The sequence below is a fragment of the Panthera leo genome, chromosome B3 (assembly GCF_018350215.1).
Source record: "Panthera leo isolate Ple1 chromosome B3, P.leo_Ple1_pat1.1, whole genome shotgun sequence".
Classification (NCBI taxonomy): Eukaryota; Metazoa; Chordata; class Mammalia; order Carnivora; family Felidae; genus Panthera; species Panthera leo.
Window position 1 is genome coordinate 19,158,762 of NC_056684.1, and position 17,150 is coordinate 19,175,911.

The 17,150-nt window shown below is 51.9% G+C and overlaps 1 protein-coding gene across 3 annotated transcripts in view; it reads left to right on the forward strand.

Annotated features, from left to right (window-relative positions):
* The window catches only part of LRRK1 (leucine rich repeat kinase 1), a 148,918-nt gene that overhangs the window by 117,091 nt on the left and 14,677 nt on the right, over positions 1–17,150 (forward strand). For 2 of the 3 annotated variants that reach the window (XR_006203399.1, XM_042941183.1), the window contains exons 28-34: positions 564–758; positions 1,729–1,880; positions 7,372–7,489; positions 8,564–8,680; positions 11,265–12,112; positions 12,493–12,594; positions 14,398–14,571. Coding sequence is in view for 2 of the 3 variants with exons in the window: in XM_042941183.1 (XP_042797117.1) it covers positions 564–758; positions 1,729–1,880; positions 7,372–7,489; positions 8,564–8,680; positions 11,265–12,112; positions 12,493–12,594; positions 14,398–14,571 (1,706 nt within the window). In the remaining variant the exon portion in view is untranslated. Of the gene's footprint in view, positions 1–563; positions 759–1,728; positions 1,881–7,371; positions 7,490–8,563; positions 8,681–11,264; positions 12,113–12,492; positions 12,595–14,397; positions 15,788–17,150 lie in introns of those variants that run through there. The other variant, XM_042941184.1, reaches the window with a different exon arrangement.

Genomic DNA, 17,150 nt, shown 5'->3' on the forward strand with positions numbered 1-17,150 from the left:
TACTGGGCCTTTTGATAACATTAAAATTAGAGGAGTCAACATGTTATGATTTAGGAGACATCCCCCTCTTTATGATTTGCAGACACTGCTCTTCTAGTGCCTAGCACATTAAGCTGAGGGTCCGTGTTCTCCTGCCTTGTCTTGATTGTCAAACATAAAGGAACATGACATCCTTGCAGCCCTTAACCAGTGGCTGGTAGTTAGCAAGTTCTCAGTGTGTGTTTATTGGATGGATGGGTGGGTGGGTGGGGGAATGGATGGATGGATGATGGATAGATGGAAAGAAGGAAGGAAGGAAGGAAGGAAGGAAGGAAGGAAGGAAGGAAGGAAGGATTGAAAGATGGGTGGCGAAAGGGACAGAATGATGCATGGTCAGATGGTTGGCCAGATGTTTCGACAGGTAGGAAGTGATGGATACATTCATTGGTGGATGATTGATGATTGTATCCCTGGACAGGATCCCTTGTCTAATTGTGTCCTCCTGCTCCCTCCATCTCAGGGCCAGCTTCTGAAAGGTGCTGGGCTCAGGCAGGGGACCTGACTTGGCTTGCCTCTTTGCCCAGGTAGACATGTTCTCCTATGGAATGGTGCTCTACGAGTTGCTGTCGGGGCAGCGGCCAGCGCTGGGCCACCACCAGCTTCAGATCGCCAAGAAGCTGTCCAAGGGCATCCGTCCTGTTCTGGGGCAGCCCGAGGAGGTGCAGTTCCATCGCCTGCAGGCACTCATGATGGAGTGCTGGGACACAAAGCCCGAGAAGGTACCGGGGGCCCAGGACCTGGGGGACCAGACACCTCCTGCCACAGTGGTGGAGGGTCTGCGTCTCCAGAATGCACGTGTACAGCTAACTGCCCATCCTTCACTAAAGGTCTAGAACAAATGAGGCAACCCTCCTCTGCTCATCCCTTCTAGAAAGAGATGTTTACTGTCCTAATACATCCAGCTCATCTCTTTGTGTGTGTGTCACTCTCAGGAAAAATGAGCTTTTTTTCCTCCCCACTTTTATGTCACACCATCATGCAAGCAAAACATACCAGCCCCTTTATAGCAGTACAGTCCCCGTGCAAGAGCAGAGAGAATGTCTGTATCTCTTTTTATTTAAAGAAATGGGGAGCAAGTTTGCTCATGAGAGCAGGAGTCATATTATCACTTTTTTTAAATGTCTATTTTTGAGAGAGAGAGAGACAGTGCAAGCAGGGGAGGCATAGAGAAAGAGAGGGACAGAGGATCTGAAGTGAGCTCCATGCTGACAGGAGAGAACCCAATGCGAGGCTCAAACCCACAAGCTGCGAGATCATGACCTGAGCTGAAGTTGGATGCTTAAGCAATTGAACCACTCAGGCGCCCTGACTATTATCATTTTAAAACTTAGCTGTTTGGGGAAGAGGCCAGTGGTTTCAAGGTTAAAATGCATTCATCAAACTAGATGGTACTAATTCAATGTATTGGGAGTAAAAGAAGCTTCTGAGAAAAATCCTTTACAAGACTGTATGTCTATAGGCATGGAGGTTGGAATCTTAGAGTTTAAGCCAACCAGATGACCAAAGTTCAAGTTGCCATTGACAGTGATGACCCAGATACTCTGGCATCTGAAGTTGTTTCAGCCTCTTGTTTTGAGCAGTTTCTAGACCTTCCTCCCTTGTTCAAGACCATTGGTTTCATGGGCAATATAGGCATCAATCTGGTTTACGTGACCCTTGCTCATGGCTCTGGTGGCCTCTCTCCCTCAGCGCCCACTGGCCCTGTCGGTGGTGAGCCAGATGAAGGACCCAACCTTTGCAACGTTCATGTACCAGCTACCCTGTGGGAAGCAGACGGCCTTCTTCTCATCCCAGGGCCAGGAGTACATGGTGGTGTTCTGGGATGGGAAAGAGGAGTCCAGGTAATGTCCTGAGGCTTACTTTGCCCTGCTGGGGTGACCATGCACTTGGGGAGCAGTCAGGGCTGACCACGGTGAGAGATGTTTACAGACGGTGGGTTGGGAGCCTGATGGAGTTTGCTCCAGAGATAAAACTGAGTCCATGCAAATGACAGGCATGTATGCATTTGTGCTTAAGAGGAGCAAAGAGAAGGTGGTGTCTGCCAGGGGTGGGGTCAACACAGGGCTTTGCTTTTTGTTGGTTTTTCCTTCTTAATCCCCATCACCTGTTTCATCCATTCTCTCACCCCAACTCCCCTTTGGCAACCACCAGTTTGTTCTCTGTGTTTATGAGTCTGTTTCTGCTTTATTTTTTCTTTTGTTTTTTAGATTCCACATATAATTGAAATCATATGGTGTTTGTCTTTCTCTGACTTATTTCACTTAGCAGAATACATCTAGGTCCATCCAAGCTGTTGCAAATGCCAAGATTTCGTTCCTTTTTATGGCTGAGTAATATTCTGTGTGTGTGTGTGTGTGTGTGTGTGTGTGTGTGTGTGTGTGTGTGTGTATAAAGTGCCTTTATCCATTTATCTATGGATAGACATTTGGGTTGTTTCCATATCTTGGCTATTGTAAATAATGCTGCAGTAAACACAGGGGTGCATGTATCTTTTCAAATCAGTGTTTTTGTTTTCTTTAGGTAAATACCCAGAAATGGAATTACTATATCATATGCTATTTTAGGAACCTCCATACTGTTTTCCTTTTTTTAAATATTTTTATTTTTGAGAGAGGGAGAGAAAGTATGAGTGGGGGAGGAGCTAGGGTGGGGGGACAGAGGATCCGAAGCAGGCTCTGTGCTGACAGCAGAGAGCCCGACATGGAGCTCCAACTCACGAACTGTGAGATCATGACCTGAGGCAAAGTTGGAAGCTGGTTAATGGACTGAGTCTCCCAGGCGTCCCCATTCTGTTTTCCAGAGTGGCTGCACCAATTTATATTCCCATCAATGGTGCACGAGGCTTTCCTTTTCTCCACATCCTCACCAACACTTGTTTCTTGTCTTTCTGATACTCGCCCTTCTGACAGGTGTGAGGTAATATCTCATTGTGGGTTTGTGTCATATTTCCCTGATGATGAGTGACGTTGAACATCTTTTCGTGTGTCTGTTGGCCATATGGATGTCTTATTTGCAAAAATGCCTATTTAGGTCCTCTGCTCATTTATTAGTCAGATTGTTTCTTTTCTTGGTGTCGGGTTGTATGAGTTCTTTATATATTTTGGATACTGAACCTTTATCAGATACTTCATTTGCAAATATCATCTGCCATTCAGTAGGCTGCCTTTTCATTTTGCTGATGGCTTCCTGCACTGTGCAAAAGCTTTTTAGTTTGATGCAGTCCCATTGTTTATTTTGCTTTTGTTGCCTCTACCTGAGGAGACAGATTCAAAAAAATATTACTAAGCCTGATGTCCAAGAGTTTACTGCATATGTGTTCTTTTATAAGTTTTATGTCTCACATTTAGGCCTTTATCCATTTTGAGTTTATTTTGTGTATGGTGTAAGAAGGTGGTCTAGTTTCATTCTCTTTCATGTTGCTGTGAAGTTTTCCCAACACTGTTTGTCAAAGAGACTGTCTTATTCCCATTGGACACTCTTTCCTACTTTTTCAAAGATTCATTGGGGCGCCTGGGTTGCTCAGTCAATTAAGCATCCAACTTCAGCTCAGGTCATGATCTCACAGTTCAGGAGTTCAAGCCCTGTGTCAGGCTCTGTGCTGACAGCTCAGAGCCTGGAGCCTGCTTCAGATTCTGGGTCTCCCTCTCTCTCTGCCCCTCCCCGACTCATATTCTCTCTCTCTGTCTCTCAAAAATAAATAAATGTCAAAACAAATTCAAAGATTCATTGACCATATAGTTGTGAGCTCATTTCTGGGTTTTCTGTTCTGTCCAACTGATCTATGTGTCTATTTTTGTCCCGGTGCCACACTGTTTGGATTACCACAGCTTTGTAGTATAGTTTGAAATGAGGGATTGTGATGCCTCCAGCTTTATTCTTTTGCCTCAAGCTTGCTTTGGCTATTTGGGGTCTTTTGTGGCTCCATACAAATTTTGAGATTATTTGTTCTAGTTCTGTGAAAAATGCTGTTCCTATTTTGATAGGGATTGCATTGACTCTATAGACCACTTTGGGCAGCATGGGCCTTTTAACATTAATTCTTCCAGTCCACAAACACGCTGTTCACTTATTTGTGTCATTTTCAATTTCTTTTCTCAATGTCTTAAGTGTTCAGAGTACAGGTTTTTCACCTCCTTGATTAAATTTATTCCTAGGTGTTTTATTCTTTTTGGCGCAGTTGTAAATGGGAACGTTTTCTGAATTTCTCCTTCTGCTAGTGTGTTAATAGTGTATAAAAACACAACAGATTCCTATATCATTATTTTGTATCCTGAAACACTCCTGGGGTCATTTATTAGTTGGAGTAGTGCTCCCGTCCTGAGGGGACTTTGTTTTAACATGGATGCTATTTGCAGCTTGATAGTCGAAGAAGTCAATGATGCTGGGGGTGGGAGGGAGAGGACAGTCACCAGAGTGCAGTTGCTGAGTCGCAAGAGGAGCAGGGGACCCAGAGCCAAGCACAACTGGTGCCCTTAAATGAGAGTTTGTGGGCCTTCCCTTCTAGTTGCATCTTTTTCTCAGTGAAGTGGCAGGAGGGTCAAAAGCATGGGGAGAGGTTTTGAATATTCGAGGAGAAAATGATGATGTGTGATGTGAGCAGTGACACATGAGACCAGGGTGATTACAGGATGGCACTGAGGCCCACTGGAGGTTGGAGATTGTGCATTGGAAATGAGACTCATCAGAGGGGTTATGTTCCCCCAGCATGCTTTGCTGACCCACATTGCAAGATAGGCAACCGTTGGTTTTAAGCCGAGTTGGGTTTTTGCCAGGAAGGAGAGAAGGACATGGGGGGGGGGGGTATTTTCAAGAGGCACATGACAGAGATGGATCATAGAACCTAAGGGAGGCCATAAAACGGATGAGGAACAATGGAATGTACCAGGAAATCCTAGGTCTTGGCAGAGTGTAAACCCGCCCCCCGCCACACACACACACACACACACACACACACACACACACACCCGTAATGAGTTATGGTAGTAGGTGGAGTGATCTGGGAAACCAGGAGGTAATGGTCAGAAAACAGATGCTTGACACTGAGTGGGTGGGAGGGATGAAAATATTAGGAAAGGCAAGATCTGATATGCAACTTTGGGAGAGGCTGGCTGGGGTAAAGTGGGGATAAGATCATTGAGAAACAAGGAGGAGGTCACCGGACCAAAATGACAGGGTATTGGAAAGAGCATCAAAGACTTTTCAGACTCCCCCAAATCACCATCTAATATGAGACCCGTCAGTCCTGGCCAAGGTGTGTGGTCTCTCCCACCTACGTAGTGTGACATCTTCAGAGCCACGAGAGCATTTCATGGCATGAGGAGTCTTCTAGTAAGCCTTGTGACAGATATTTATAGGTGCTAAAATATGATAAGGCTTAGACAAAGTGAAGCTTGAGACACAATGAGATAAAGGGAAGGAAATTTGCCATTTCCCTTAGGTCAGCCTAGGTGAGCTTCACATCAGGTTTTATGGCACTGGGACTGAGTGCTCTGACCTAAGACACAGTCTAAGGAACCATGGCCTAAAAAAATACATATATGTGTGTGTGTGTTTATTAATTTCTATTTATATATGTAAAGATATATGTTTTCAGTTTTTACATCATTGGTAGCAGTGTTGTTATTGCTATTTTAAGGCTTTGCTTGTAATTGCAGGGCAAAGTGGGTAATTACAATGGTGTCACGCGTTGCACATTGGGCTCTTTGGCATGGAAAATATCAAAGAGAGGTTAAATAAAAAAGCTGCAGTTCTGAATTTAAATTTTTAGGCTCATGATATATTGTATCTTTAAGAAAAATGAACTCATGTTTCCTCATCCTGCCCATTGAAAAGGCCTAGAGACGATGACCAGTTACCAATGATGAGCTCTGGGACCCACATGATGGTCTCTAAGTACCATGAGGAAGCAAAGCTTATCTGAGAAGTGGCTGACTCCAGGTCTGGGACAGGAAGACAGCCAGAAACATCTGACACAGTAGAATAAAGGATGCCATCAGACACTTATGAGGGTAGATTAAAGGGATTTAGGAGCCAACCTAAAGAGGTTCCCACTGGCCAAAGATAGGGCAGTCGGCCGGCCATGAGTAAGAGGAACTGCAGTGGACTGAGGTACATCAAATTGTTTACATTCATGAGTTTCTAATGCTGTTTAGGAAAAACAAGCCAATAAACAAAAACCCCTCAATGATCACCATTGGAGGCTCCTAGAGAACCAACACCTTATTTTGAAACTCGGCACATACAGAGGAATCAAGATTGTATCCTGTCTTTCCTATGTGTACCCCAGGGTAACAAAAGAGATAAAAGGAGGAAGTTTCTCTTTTGAGAATAAATGAAGCTAATAAATGAGGAAGAAATGCCAGAAACAGAATGTCCGCCTTTTGTGATCTCTATTGAAATAATGCATGTAGACAATGATCATTAACTATCACAAAAGGAGAACCAGACATTCCCAATAGAAATCCACAGCCCCAATGAGGAAATGTTTGTACCTGAAAAAATCAAACAGAATCTGACCGAGACTCGAGATTGGGGGCAGGGGGCTGAGACAGATGGCACCCCAGGATGTGAGGACCTCATAGGACACCCCCACCCCTGGAATCCTCAGCACATAACCTGCTGGAGAAAAAAGAGAAAGAGGGGAAGGAAGTCAGTCAACAGACAGACACATAAAGACCAGGGGAAGTGTGGACAAAAGATGTGTGTGACCTGGGTAAAGAACTTCAGTCTCTGCCTCAGACAGTGAGCACACTGGGATGCCACTGAGGACAGTGGGGAGACAAAAATGCTAGCGGGTGGCCAGACCTGGTGAGCACACAGCTGCCCTCATAAATGACAGCTTATTAGTTCTCAGAGCACCTAGGTTGGAAGGCGTGTTTTGAGGCCCCCCAGCCTACTATGAAATTCACCCAACTATCTTTAGTCTTGACTTTGTCTACTGTGATATTGAGGGGTTCCCCTGCTACTGGGGTACAGCAGATAAGGCCAGTGGGAGGGCAGTGAATGGCTTTGGTGGAGGTATAGCCCCCTGTGCCCCTTCTTCACACTGGGGGCAGCCCGTTGAACCCTCCAACGTCACAGAAGAGTGTCTCTCTTCCCAAAGGGAAGGCCCTTTCATTGCCCGAATGTTCGAGCACTACCAGTGGGGCCAGAACCCCCTTGCACCCAATGCCATGAACAGTTCTGGAGTCTCTCAGAACATGGCAAAATTCAACTCTGGGTTCAAGGCCTGTAGTCAACGTCCTCCTCCAAGGTGCTTCAGGCCAAGAGCCGACATAAGGGATGTGGCCCCTGGCCACCGTGAGCTGACCACACTGTGGTTGCCCATTGCAGGAACTACACGGTGGTGAACACGGAGAAGGGCCTCATGGAGGTGCAGCGGATGAGCTGTGCGGGAATGACACTAAGCTGCCAGCTCAAGGTCCAGAACTCTCTGTGGACGGCCACTGAGGTAAATGCCACCATGCAGGGTGGGCCATCGAGGTGGGCAGCACAGGGTGCAGCCTGTGTGAAGCCAGATTTAGCAAATAAAAATATAGGATGCCCAGGTAAGTCTGAATATCACATGAACCCCATCTGCACATGTGAGGCCCCCAGCACAGTGGCAGCAGCCCTGGGAAGCAGCAGCGTGTCACCAAGGCCAACAGCCTGCCTTGTCCCTGCCTGGTGACTAAGACTCAGCCGAGATAAGTATCAGGGGCAGGATCGCAGCAGGAGAACCCCATTAGGTTAGTGAAGTGACCAGGTTTCTTATAACACAGCCGGATCTACACAGCAAATCCACTCAGCTCTGAAGGCTTTTTGCATTCCTGTCAAAGAAGTCAGCGGAAAGCCCGAGAAGCTTTCTTCTGAGAAATGCAGAGAAGGATGCCCCAAACAAATGCTGTGAAGCTCCTGGTGGTGTGGGGCAGTGGGGGACGGGTGCAGCAGTGGGGGACGGGTGCAGTGGGGGACAGGTGCAGCCGTCCCAGGTATGCAGAGAACAGGCAGACGTGTCTGTTCTATTGAATGTTCACCCCAGAGAAACACCTAGTCATGAAAACCTGGAAACAGCCTGAGCTTCTGACAGCAGGTTAGCCAGGCTATGGCGTCCCTGAGCAACGGGCAGCACAGAGGCACTCGGACACAGTTCCCTCACCAGCCAGACAGGGCAGGGCCTCCTCCCGCCTGCTGGGTATCGTCGCGAGATCAGTGAGGAAAACCAGCACAGTCGTGTGGTCCCACGTTTGCCCGGAATGTGGACACAAACACACAGATACCCAGAGGAAACGGAGTCTGGGCCCCATGTCCCCATGGCAATTTTCTCCAAATAATGGGTTATGGGTGATTTTACATTTCTTCTTTAAACTCTTCTGTAGTTTTCAACATTTCTGCCAAGAATAGGAATATGAAAACAGACAACCAGATAGCCTCAGTACGTGTTACTTTTTAAAGCACAAAGGGATTCCCAAGGCAGAATGCACCTGGTAGGAAATGGCCGCCGTGTTCCAGCCTGAGTCTCACGTTGGCTCCTCTGCCTCTGCAGGACCAGAAGATCTACATCTATAGCCTCAAGGGCATGTGCCCGTTAAACACACCCCAACGGGCTTTGGACACCCCGGCTGTCGTCACCTGCTTATTGGCAGTGCCTGTTATTAAAAAGGTGAGATAAGGGGAAAGGTGGTTGCCCGGGTGTCTGATTCCCCCTTCCTCTTCCGTTGGTGTGGGACTCCCTCTGCCCACCCAGCTTGGGGGGAACAGTATGAGGAGTGGGAGCAAAGCCGGGCCCTCTTGGACCACCAAACCCAGGGCAGGTCACAGTCAGCCTTAGGAGGACAGACCACAATTAGTGCCTTTTCAAGAACCTATGTAACCAGCAAAGCAAAGCAGAGGGCTGAGTGGAAGCTTGCATTCCACCTGCAAATGCCATGGTCCCAGAGTAAAAGAGTAGTTAGACGTGTGCCCTTCCCCTTCTGATAGTGGTGTGGGGGGTTACTTCCCCACCTGTCAGGGCCAGCGCCACCCCAGAGCCACTCAACAGGCGCTGGTCCCCCTGCCCCCACCCCTGGGGAACAGTCGGTTCCCCCCACTTGTGGTGCCCACTGTCAGCCTGAGACCTGGGTCCCTCTTTGTCCATGTCCTTGACCTTCTAGCCCCCACCTCTCTGAAATGGAAGCCCGAGTGGTAATCTCCACAGCCCGGGGCTCGGGCTCTCCTGCTCCTCCAGTGGGACCCTGACCTTCTGCAGGGCTGGCGAGCCTCCCCCTACTGGCCCCCTGCTCCCCACCTCATCCAGCACTGCACTCTGAGGAGACCCTGCCTGTTAGCAACAGTCCCACCCCACATACCCCTGCAGGACGACCTCCTGTTCAATTCTCAAGATCAAAGACCCCGACCCTGCTCTGAGCAGCTGGCCTGCCCCGGCCCCAGGCCCCCAGTGGTGCTCTCAGGCTGCTCTGGTCGTCCTCTCTGCTCATGGTAGATGCTCAAGGAATCATTATCGGTGTCATTATTGGTGGTGTTTGTTTAAAACATGCTGGCTGTCACCATCCAATTTCAGTTTTCCCATCTGCAAATCGAGGATAAGAAGCAGTCAGAGAGGGTTCCCTGGGCATAACGTGCCCCAAGCTCTGGGCGCAAGCACTTGGGTAAATGTGAGCATTATTATTACTTCCTGGCAGTGGTGAAATATATACGTTCTTCATCCTACTACAGTTTATTTCTTTAAAAAAAAAAAAAAATGTCTGAAATCCACCCTCATTTACGACTGTGGCCCCAAGGGTGAGGCTGGGCAGTGCGGGACCCGGTCCGCCCCAGAGCACAGGAGAACATGACACAAAGCGCTATTTAAGGCCACTGCTGGCCAGAGCCCCCGAGCCAGGGCACCACCGCCCTCGCGACCAGAGGGAATAAAGCCGGCTCTGTGCGGAGCCTCCCTGTCAGGGGCCTGCCCCTCCGAGGCCAGGCCGCCCTGTGGCCGCGACGGCGGCCCCTGCATTCTTGCACGCGCACGTTCACACCCAGCCGGGCCGTGGGGCTCGCCGCCCCAACTGGGGCCCAGGGCCGGGATCGGATAGAGACATTGCTCTTGTTTGCTTTGGCTGTTTTCTTCCCTAAAATTCTGAAGATAGATTTTGATAAATGTTCCTAGGGCTTGTTGACCTCACTGTTGAGCTCGAGCTGGTTCCCTTGTTACCTTGGACAGCCCCGCCTCCCGGGTTCCCAGGGTGCTCAGGTCCCAGAAAGGGGGCTTTCTGCCACTCACCCTTGCTGATACAGGCCTGGATCCCCACTCTGTTGTGGCTTCGGCTCTGTGCTCCCGAACCTCTCCTGTGCCACCCCAGCCCAAGCTGGGCATCCAGGCGTCAAAGCCTCCCTCTGTCCCCGGCTCCACAGGGATGCTCCTGGGATGCCTGGGGTGGGTCCCAGCATTTAGCGTTGTCCTTGCAACTTTGCCCAGTGATCTCTGGTGCCGTAGAAGATCACATGCTTCACTGCAGGGGCGGAGAGCAACCCACAGACCCTAGCACTGCCAGCTAGGCATTTCAGGGTAGGTGTGCTAATTGGGGAGTGTAGGCAGTGTCCAAGAAGCGCCTCCACAAGAGGGTTGAGTTGGAAGCAATTTCAAGAATAAATAAGGTCGGCAGGCTCGTATTGTCTACGGGCGCAGAAGACCGGGTGGAGCCAGAGAAACAGATGAGACGTGGCCCTTCCTGTGGCAGGCCAGCACCCAGGGCAAGAGGGTGGGGGGTGGGCGCGCAGAGCCTGCCCAGTGGGGCTGGCGGGCAGGAGATGGCAAGCAGCCCCACACTCTGCCCACAGCTACTGTCCTGTAGTTAATCAGCAGAGTTCACCGGCAGGGGGGAGCCACATCCTGCCTCTGAAGGAGGCTCCTGTGGCCTGAAGGAGAAGGCAGACCCCTCCTGTCACACTGCAAGAACCCAGCCTGAGCCAAGGCGGGCCACGTGGTTCAGGCCACATGCGCTCCTCCCCTGGGCGCCGTGGGCCTCGTTCTCCCCAGACACGTTCCTCTCCTGCTCAGTGCCAGATGGGCAGGCTGGCTCAGCTGGGCCTGGGTTACCTCCCTTGGGAGCACGTCCAGAAGGTCCCACTGGCAGCCCCTGCCTCTTTAGGAGCCTTGCTCCTCTGGGGTGCACGGGGTGTGTGCCGAGATGAGTCTTGCACCCGTACTGTTTCCTCCCCTGGAATGCGTGCAACCAATGAGCGGTGCTGTCTTTTCCTTGCAGAATTCCTACCTGGTGTTGGCAGGCCTGGCCGACGGGCTTGTGGCAGTGTTTCCCGTGGTGCGGGGTGCCCCGGACGACAGCTGCTCCTACCTGTGCTCACACACAGCCAACAGGTCCAAGTTTAGCATCCCAGATGAAGACACACGGCAGAACCCCTACCCCGTGAAGGCCATGGAGGTGGTCAACAGCGGCTCCGAGGTCTGGTACAGCAACGGGCCCGGCCTGCTGGTCATCGACTGTGTGGCCCTGGAGATCAGCAGGAGGCTGGAGCCCTACTCGGCCCCTTCGGTGGTCACCTCGGTCGTGGGCAGCTCCGAGTGCAGGGGGGAGGAGGTCGTCTGGTGCCTGGACGACAGGGCCAACTCCTTGGTGATGTACCATGCAGCTACCTACCAGCTGTGCGCCCGGTACTTCTGCGGGGACCCCAGCCCGCTCAGAGACATGTTTCCCGTGTGCCCGTTGGGTCCAGAGCCCCGTGGCGGCCACACAGCCAGCCCCAAAGAGCCCAAGGGGGACTCCATCGCGGACGTGAGCATCATGTACAGCGAGGAGCTGGGCACGCAGATCCTGACCCACCAGGACTCGCTGACTGACTACTGCTCCACGTCCTCCTCCTCATCCTCCCCCCACCGGGCCCCCAGGTCGTCCTCAAGCCTGCCCTGCTCCCCGGCAAGCTCTGCCAGCGTGCCTTTCGCCGCCAACTACGAGGACTCCGACAGGCTGCACGAGCCCACCGCGGGCTCCGACAGGTCTGAGCATGACCTGACCCCCGTGGACGGGGAGGCTTTCAGCCAGCACCTGCAGGCCGTGAGGATCCTAGCTGTGAAAGACGTCATCTGGGTCCCCAGGTACATTTCCCGGGAGTGGGGCACATTCCTGTGCTGCCTGAGGGAGCTTTCAGATGCTGTGGCATCAGGGGCCATCAGGGGCCACCCCCTCTGTGCTGGGGCCTGGAGGGATCTCTTTAGCAAACCTGAGAAGGGCCGCGCTGACGCTCACCTGCCCGCAGGGAAGCTGCCGGCAGCACAAGGCAGAGCCGTGGTCAGCTGCGATTGGGTTTCCCGCTGGGAAAGGCCTTCTGGGGCCGGCTTCGGTGCCCTCCCGGTAACTCAATCCATTCACTGAGACTGCGCGTTTGTGGCCGTGCTTCTCTGCACGCCGGCTCCGTTTCCCCTGGAGAGCACAGCCCTGGACAAAACGTTTCCCCTTCTCGGTTTTGGTTTCGCAGGCGCGGCGGCGATGTTATCGTCATCGGCCTGGAGAAGGACGCCGGAGGCCAGCGGGGCCGTGTCATCGCCGTCTTAAAAGCCCGCGAGCTGACTCCGCGTGGGTAAGACTGAGGGCACCTCCTTTAGGACCCGAGGTGTGATGTGGGGAATCTAGGCCCCTCCACCACATCCCCGCACAACGGCCTCTCGCCCTTCTGGCCTCCGCAAATAAATGCCACATCTACCGGTGTGGCCATAGGGCAGAGAAGGAACAAAATGGGGTCCTCCAGGCAGCACCTAGGGGCTCAGCAAATACCATCTGAACCAGGCATCAGCCAGTGGTCATGGCTGTCTGTTTCTGGCATACCCCGTGCACCTGTGGACCAGGTCTCCTGACTGGGGTGTGTCTCCAGGGGCCGGAGTTCAGCTGAAATGGAAACAGGGAGCCAGGTGATTCACTGTCCTCCCCGCCAAGTGGGAGGGCCCTTCCTGGGTGCTCCACCTGCCCATATAGCACCTACTGGAGCCACAGACCTAGCACCCACCACCCTCCACCATGCCCAAGCCCAGGCTCATCCATGGCTCCATACCTGTTGGGAGGCGTCCGACCGGGAGGCAGGTCATACCCCACTGTGAGGGTCATTCTGGGGCAGGACAGCATGGCTGTGGGCATGGGAGGCTGGCACCAGCTGGTATCCTCAGAGTCCCCTGCAGCCAGCAGTGTCCACACCTCACTTTGTCTACTGAGCCCCATGCTATAAATCTCGCTTATGGACAAACATCATTTGACCCATTTTCCCCAGAATGGGATGACAATGGGAGGGGAAACATCTATGGCAGGTCCCCTCCTCTGCCTGAACGCACTGAGCGTTCTCAGAGAGTCACCAGATCCATTGACCCCTGCTGTGCCAGTGATTGCAGAAACAAGATCTGGGTGTTTTCGCTGAGTCCCGGCTGAGTTTGTGGGCCAAAGTAGTTACCAGATCGCAAGCGGGGCTTCTGGTGGAGCAGGCTGGTCCGTAGAGCCCAGGCCTGCTAACCTCAGACTGCCCATGATTTGTGTTCCTGAATTTTTCCCTGGTGTCGTTTTTCCTATTCAGCCCCCAAAGACAGGTTTACTAGGAGCCAGGCATGTTCACTGTAGGGAGAAAGCAGCCCAGGCAGCCAGCTGACAGGCGGGCCGTAGCCTGAACCCTGCCCCCCAGCTCTCTGCAATGCATCTGAGACACTGATTCTCTCAGCAAATAGCTAGTGAGTGCCTGCAGTGTGCAAGGCCCCGAGGAGGCCAGAGGCCCTGTGCATGCCGGTTTGCGTGCTGGCCACAGGGCAAGGCAGTGAGGGCTCAGACGTGGGCTGTACGGCCCGGCAGAGGCCCAGAAGGAAAACCGGTGTGTGCACAGATCAGCAAAACAATCCACAGCTTCAAAAAACTAGTGTATGTAGTTAGGACATGTTGGCACAGGTCTTCTGCCCGATATACCACCCCGTTTCCCTAAGCTGGGCACTTTGCACGGGAGAAGAGCCATGCCTGAGCAGACGGCAAGGGAAGGGAGTCACTGCTTCAAATCCATCATGGGCCGTTCACAAGCAGGAGTCAAAGTTGGTGTTTTCCGGACACTTGGGAGTCTGGGTCCAGTTATAGAGGCTACCTGCTCTCGTTGCATCTGTGGCCTTCCTGAGTCCCTTATAGACAGTCCCCATCAATGTGCACTGCCATGCTAGGCTCTTCTTCAGACGGTAGGAAGTCTCTGCCCGCAGGCTGGACCACCCATCGAAGCAGGGCATCAGAGAACATCGCAGCTGCTAGGCCGGGATGGACAGATGCACCCGCTTAGCCAGGCTCCCAAGAAGGTGCAGGCTGGGGGTCCTGGCCCCGACTAGGTGGGGACCCCTGTAGGTTTTCTCAAACCCCCCTCTCTCTGTAGGGCGCTTGTGGATGCGGCCGTGGTGGCAAAGGACACGGTTGTGTGTGGCTTTGAGAACGAAAACATGGAGTGGTGCCTGGCTGTCTGGAGGGGCTGGGGCACCAGAGAGTTTGATGTTTTCTACCACTCCTACGAAGAGCTGGGCCGGCTGGAGGCTTGCATGCGGAAGAGAAGGTAATTCCTATGGAATGACAGTTGTGCAGAGTGGCCGCCCCAGGCCCACACCCTGACCCCTCTGCCTGCAGCCCACAGCCTCCCGAGGACCCAGAAGACAGACTGGGTTCTCCCGTGAACCACTTGCTGCTAGAAATGCTGAGAAGTTACCACCCTGGCGGTGGTTTTGGGGTTCTCCGGTTCTCCAGGGCGGAGTTAGCTGCCTACCTCCATTCTCCCACTGCGGAGAGAAGATGGGTGGGAGAAACTCTCCCTGCCTCCTGCATCCACTTCCAAAGAGCAGGGGAGGAGGATCCTGCTCTGTGCTGGGTCACACAAAGTAGGGGTGTGGGCTGGGCCTTTACAGAGCAGGCCTGCCCGTTTTCCTCCCCACGGCTGGGACAGAATTACACTAGAGGCTCTCAGTTGGGGGAGCAGTTCGGGGCAGGGTAGGAGGAGGGCGATGACCCTTGCCCCTTCCCCCCAGTGGCCTCCAGGCTCTCAGGACATTTCACAAGCCTCTGGGTCCCCGGGGCCTGGGGCCCCGCTTGGGCAAGCGGAGATCAGGTATCTCCCGCTCAGGAAAGTCTCTGTGTGAGAAACCCTTGGGGGAATGAATGAGTTCCTTCAAGTGACACAGCCAGAAAGCCCAGAGCTAGTCCAGCGCCCAGAGCACCGCCTCAGCCTTTACATTCTTCTTCTGCCGACAAAAGGCAGGGGAAACTCAATCATCGGGACTTGAGAAAGGGCTGTGTGTTTATAGCTTTGTAAAATACACTTGGACGCAGCTGGAACGCAAACCCTGTTTGTTTGCACATAATAATCTTGCTTATCACTTTAACAAATTAAGTAATAGCTCAGTGGTTGGGCCTCAGTTGTGAAGTCACATTGTATGGGGCTTCTACCAAATGATGTATTTGCTAAACATTTACTACACATGTGTACAGCAGAGTAGAAAAAGTGAAATTGTTAATGGGGGGTGTATGGGTGTGACGGCAAGAATTTTTACAAATGATGCACACACACGCACACACACGCACACATACCGTGTGGTTACCCAGAGTAACTGTTTGAGGCTGCTTCACCCGGGATGGCAGGATGACCGTGAGGTCATACTCCAGTTCAAGTTGTTAATCTTTTTCTAAAATTAAGTTATGAAAACCAAGCTTAAGATTTGCTGGGGTATGCAGGCAAATGTGGTTCCTTTTATCTGAAAATAAACAGACCCTCTTGAGAACGATGTCACAGCCTCTGTCTTAGAGCCCGTGTCATAGCAGCACGGGTCTGTCCCACCCAGGCCCGCTCCCTGCAGGGGTGGAAAGGAAAACCACCCCTTGCCCACAGCTGCCCCCATGCAAGGAGTCCCACAGCAGATTCTGTGGGCAGAAACAGCCACGCTTAGTCTCCCCACTTCATTTTGCTGGCCTGAGCACTGAGTCCTACAGGGACTGTTCGGCTATGCCTCCTGCCCACATCATCAGCATTGTCCTGCCCTGTCCCTGAACTGGGCCTTGGTGGTCACTGCTCTCCTCTCCTTTCCTTCTCATTCCAGCACACCACAGCTGCCCAGTTACCCCCCAAGTGCAAACAGGGTCCTGTCCTTCCCCTGCCCAAATCCTGTGCCCTATAACCTGCAGCCAGACTGCTAGAGGCCGACACTCAGGGCCCCCATGATTCAGTCCTAAACTGCCTTTCTAATCTGGCCTCCTCCCAGCCCAAGGCCCAGGCTGCTGTGAGGAGAGGCCAGGTGATCAGCCAACGGCCTCATGGAACCAGCTCAGGGCACCTCTTTACAAAAGTTAGACACCGTGCAGGAAATGCGTAATGAAGTTCACTACATAAAAAGTAGAAACCTTAAATGGGAAAAACTACCACAAAGTCAAAAGACAGTCAACTGGGAAAATATATTGGTGGCAAATGAGAGACAAATAGCTATTTTGTCTTATAAACAAAGAGTTCATACCTATCGATAAGAAAGAGAAAACACAAAAAGGAAAAAAGGTAGAAGATATAAATAGCACCCAACGTCACCCAACAGTCAGGAAATAGGAGGACAGCAACAAAATGTCATTTACTACCCTCATGCTGGCATCCCTGTGGAGACCTGAGGGCACCAGGTCAGAAGATCCACGCATGCAAAGGCCCTGTGGCCAGAATGAGCTGCTGTGCTGGAAGAAAGATGAAGAGCTGGTGGAGCATTTGGAAGAAGGGGGAGCTAAGGGTGGGCCCGCTAGGCCTGACTTTCTAGGCCATGGATCTCCGTCAACACCACTGGCAGTTTTAAGCAGGGTTGTTAGACGACCTATCTTTAAAGATCACATTGCTGAGTGGAAAATGGCCTAAAGGGGGCATATTTACAGGGGGGCCACCCCTAAGGGGGCACTTTGGCCATATCCATCAAAATTTCAAGTGCGCACACCCTTTGAAACTGGGTCCCGTCCTTCCCCTGCCCCAGCAGCCCTCCTTAAGCATTTGATCCTGAAATTTCCATGCAAGTGCCCAAAGATACAGAACAAGGGTGTCATTGCAGCATTGCCTATAATGGCCCCAAATGGGAGACCGCCTGAACCTCCCACAATGCCATACTCTGCAGCTGGTTA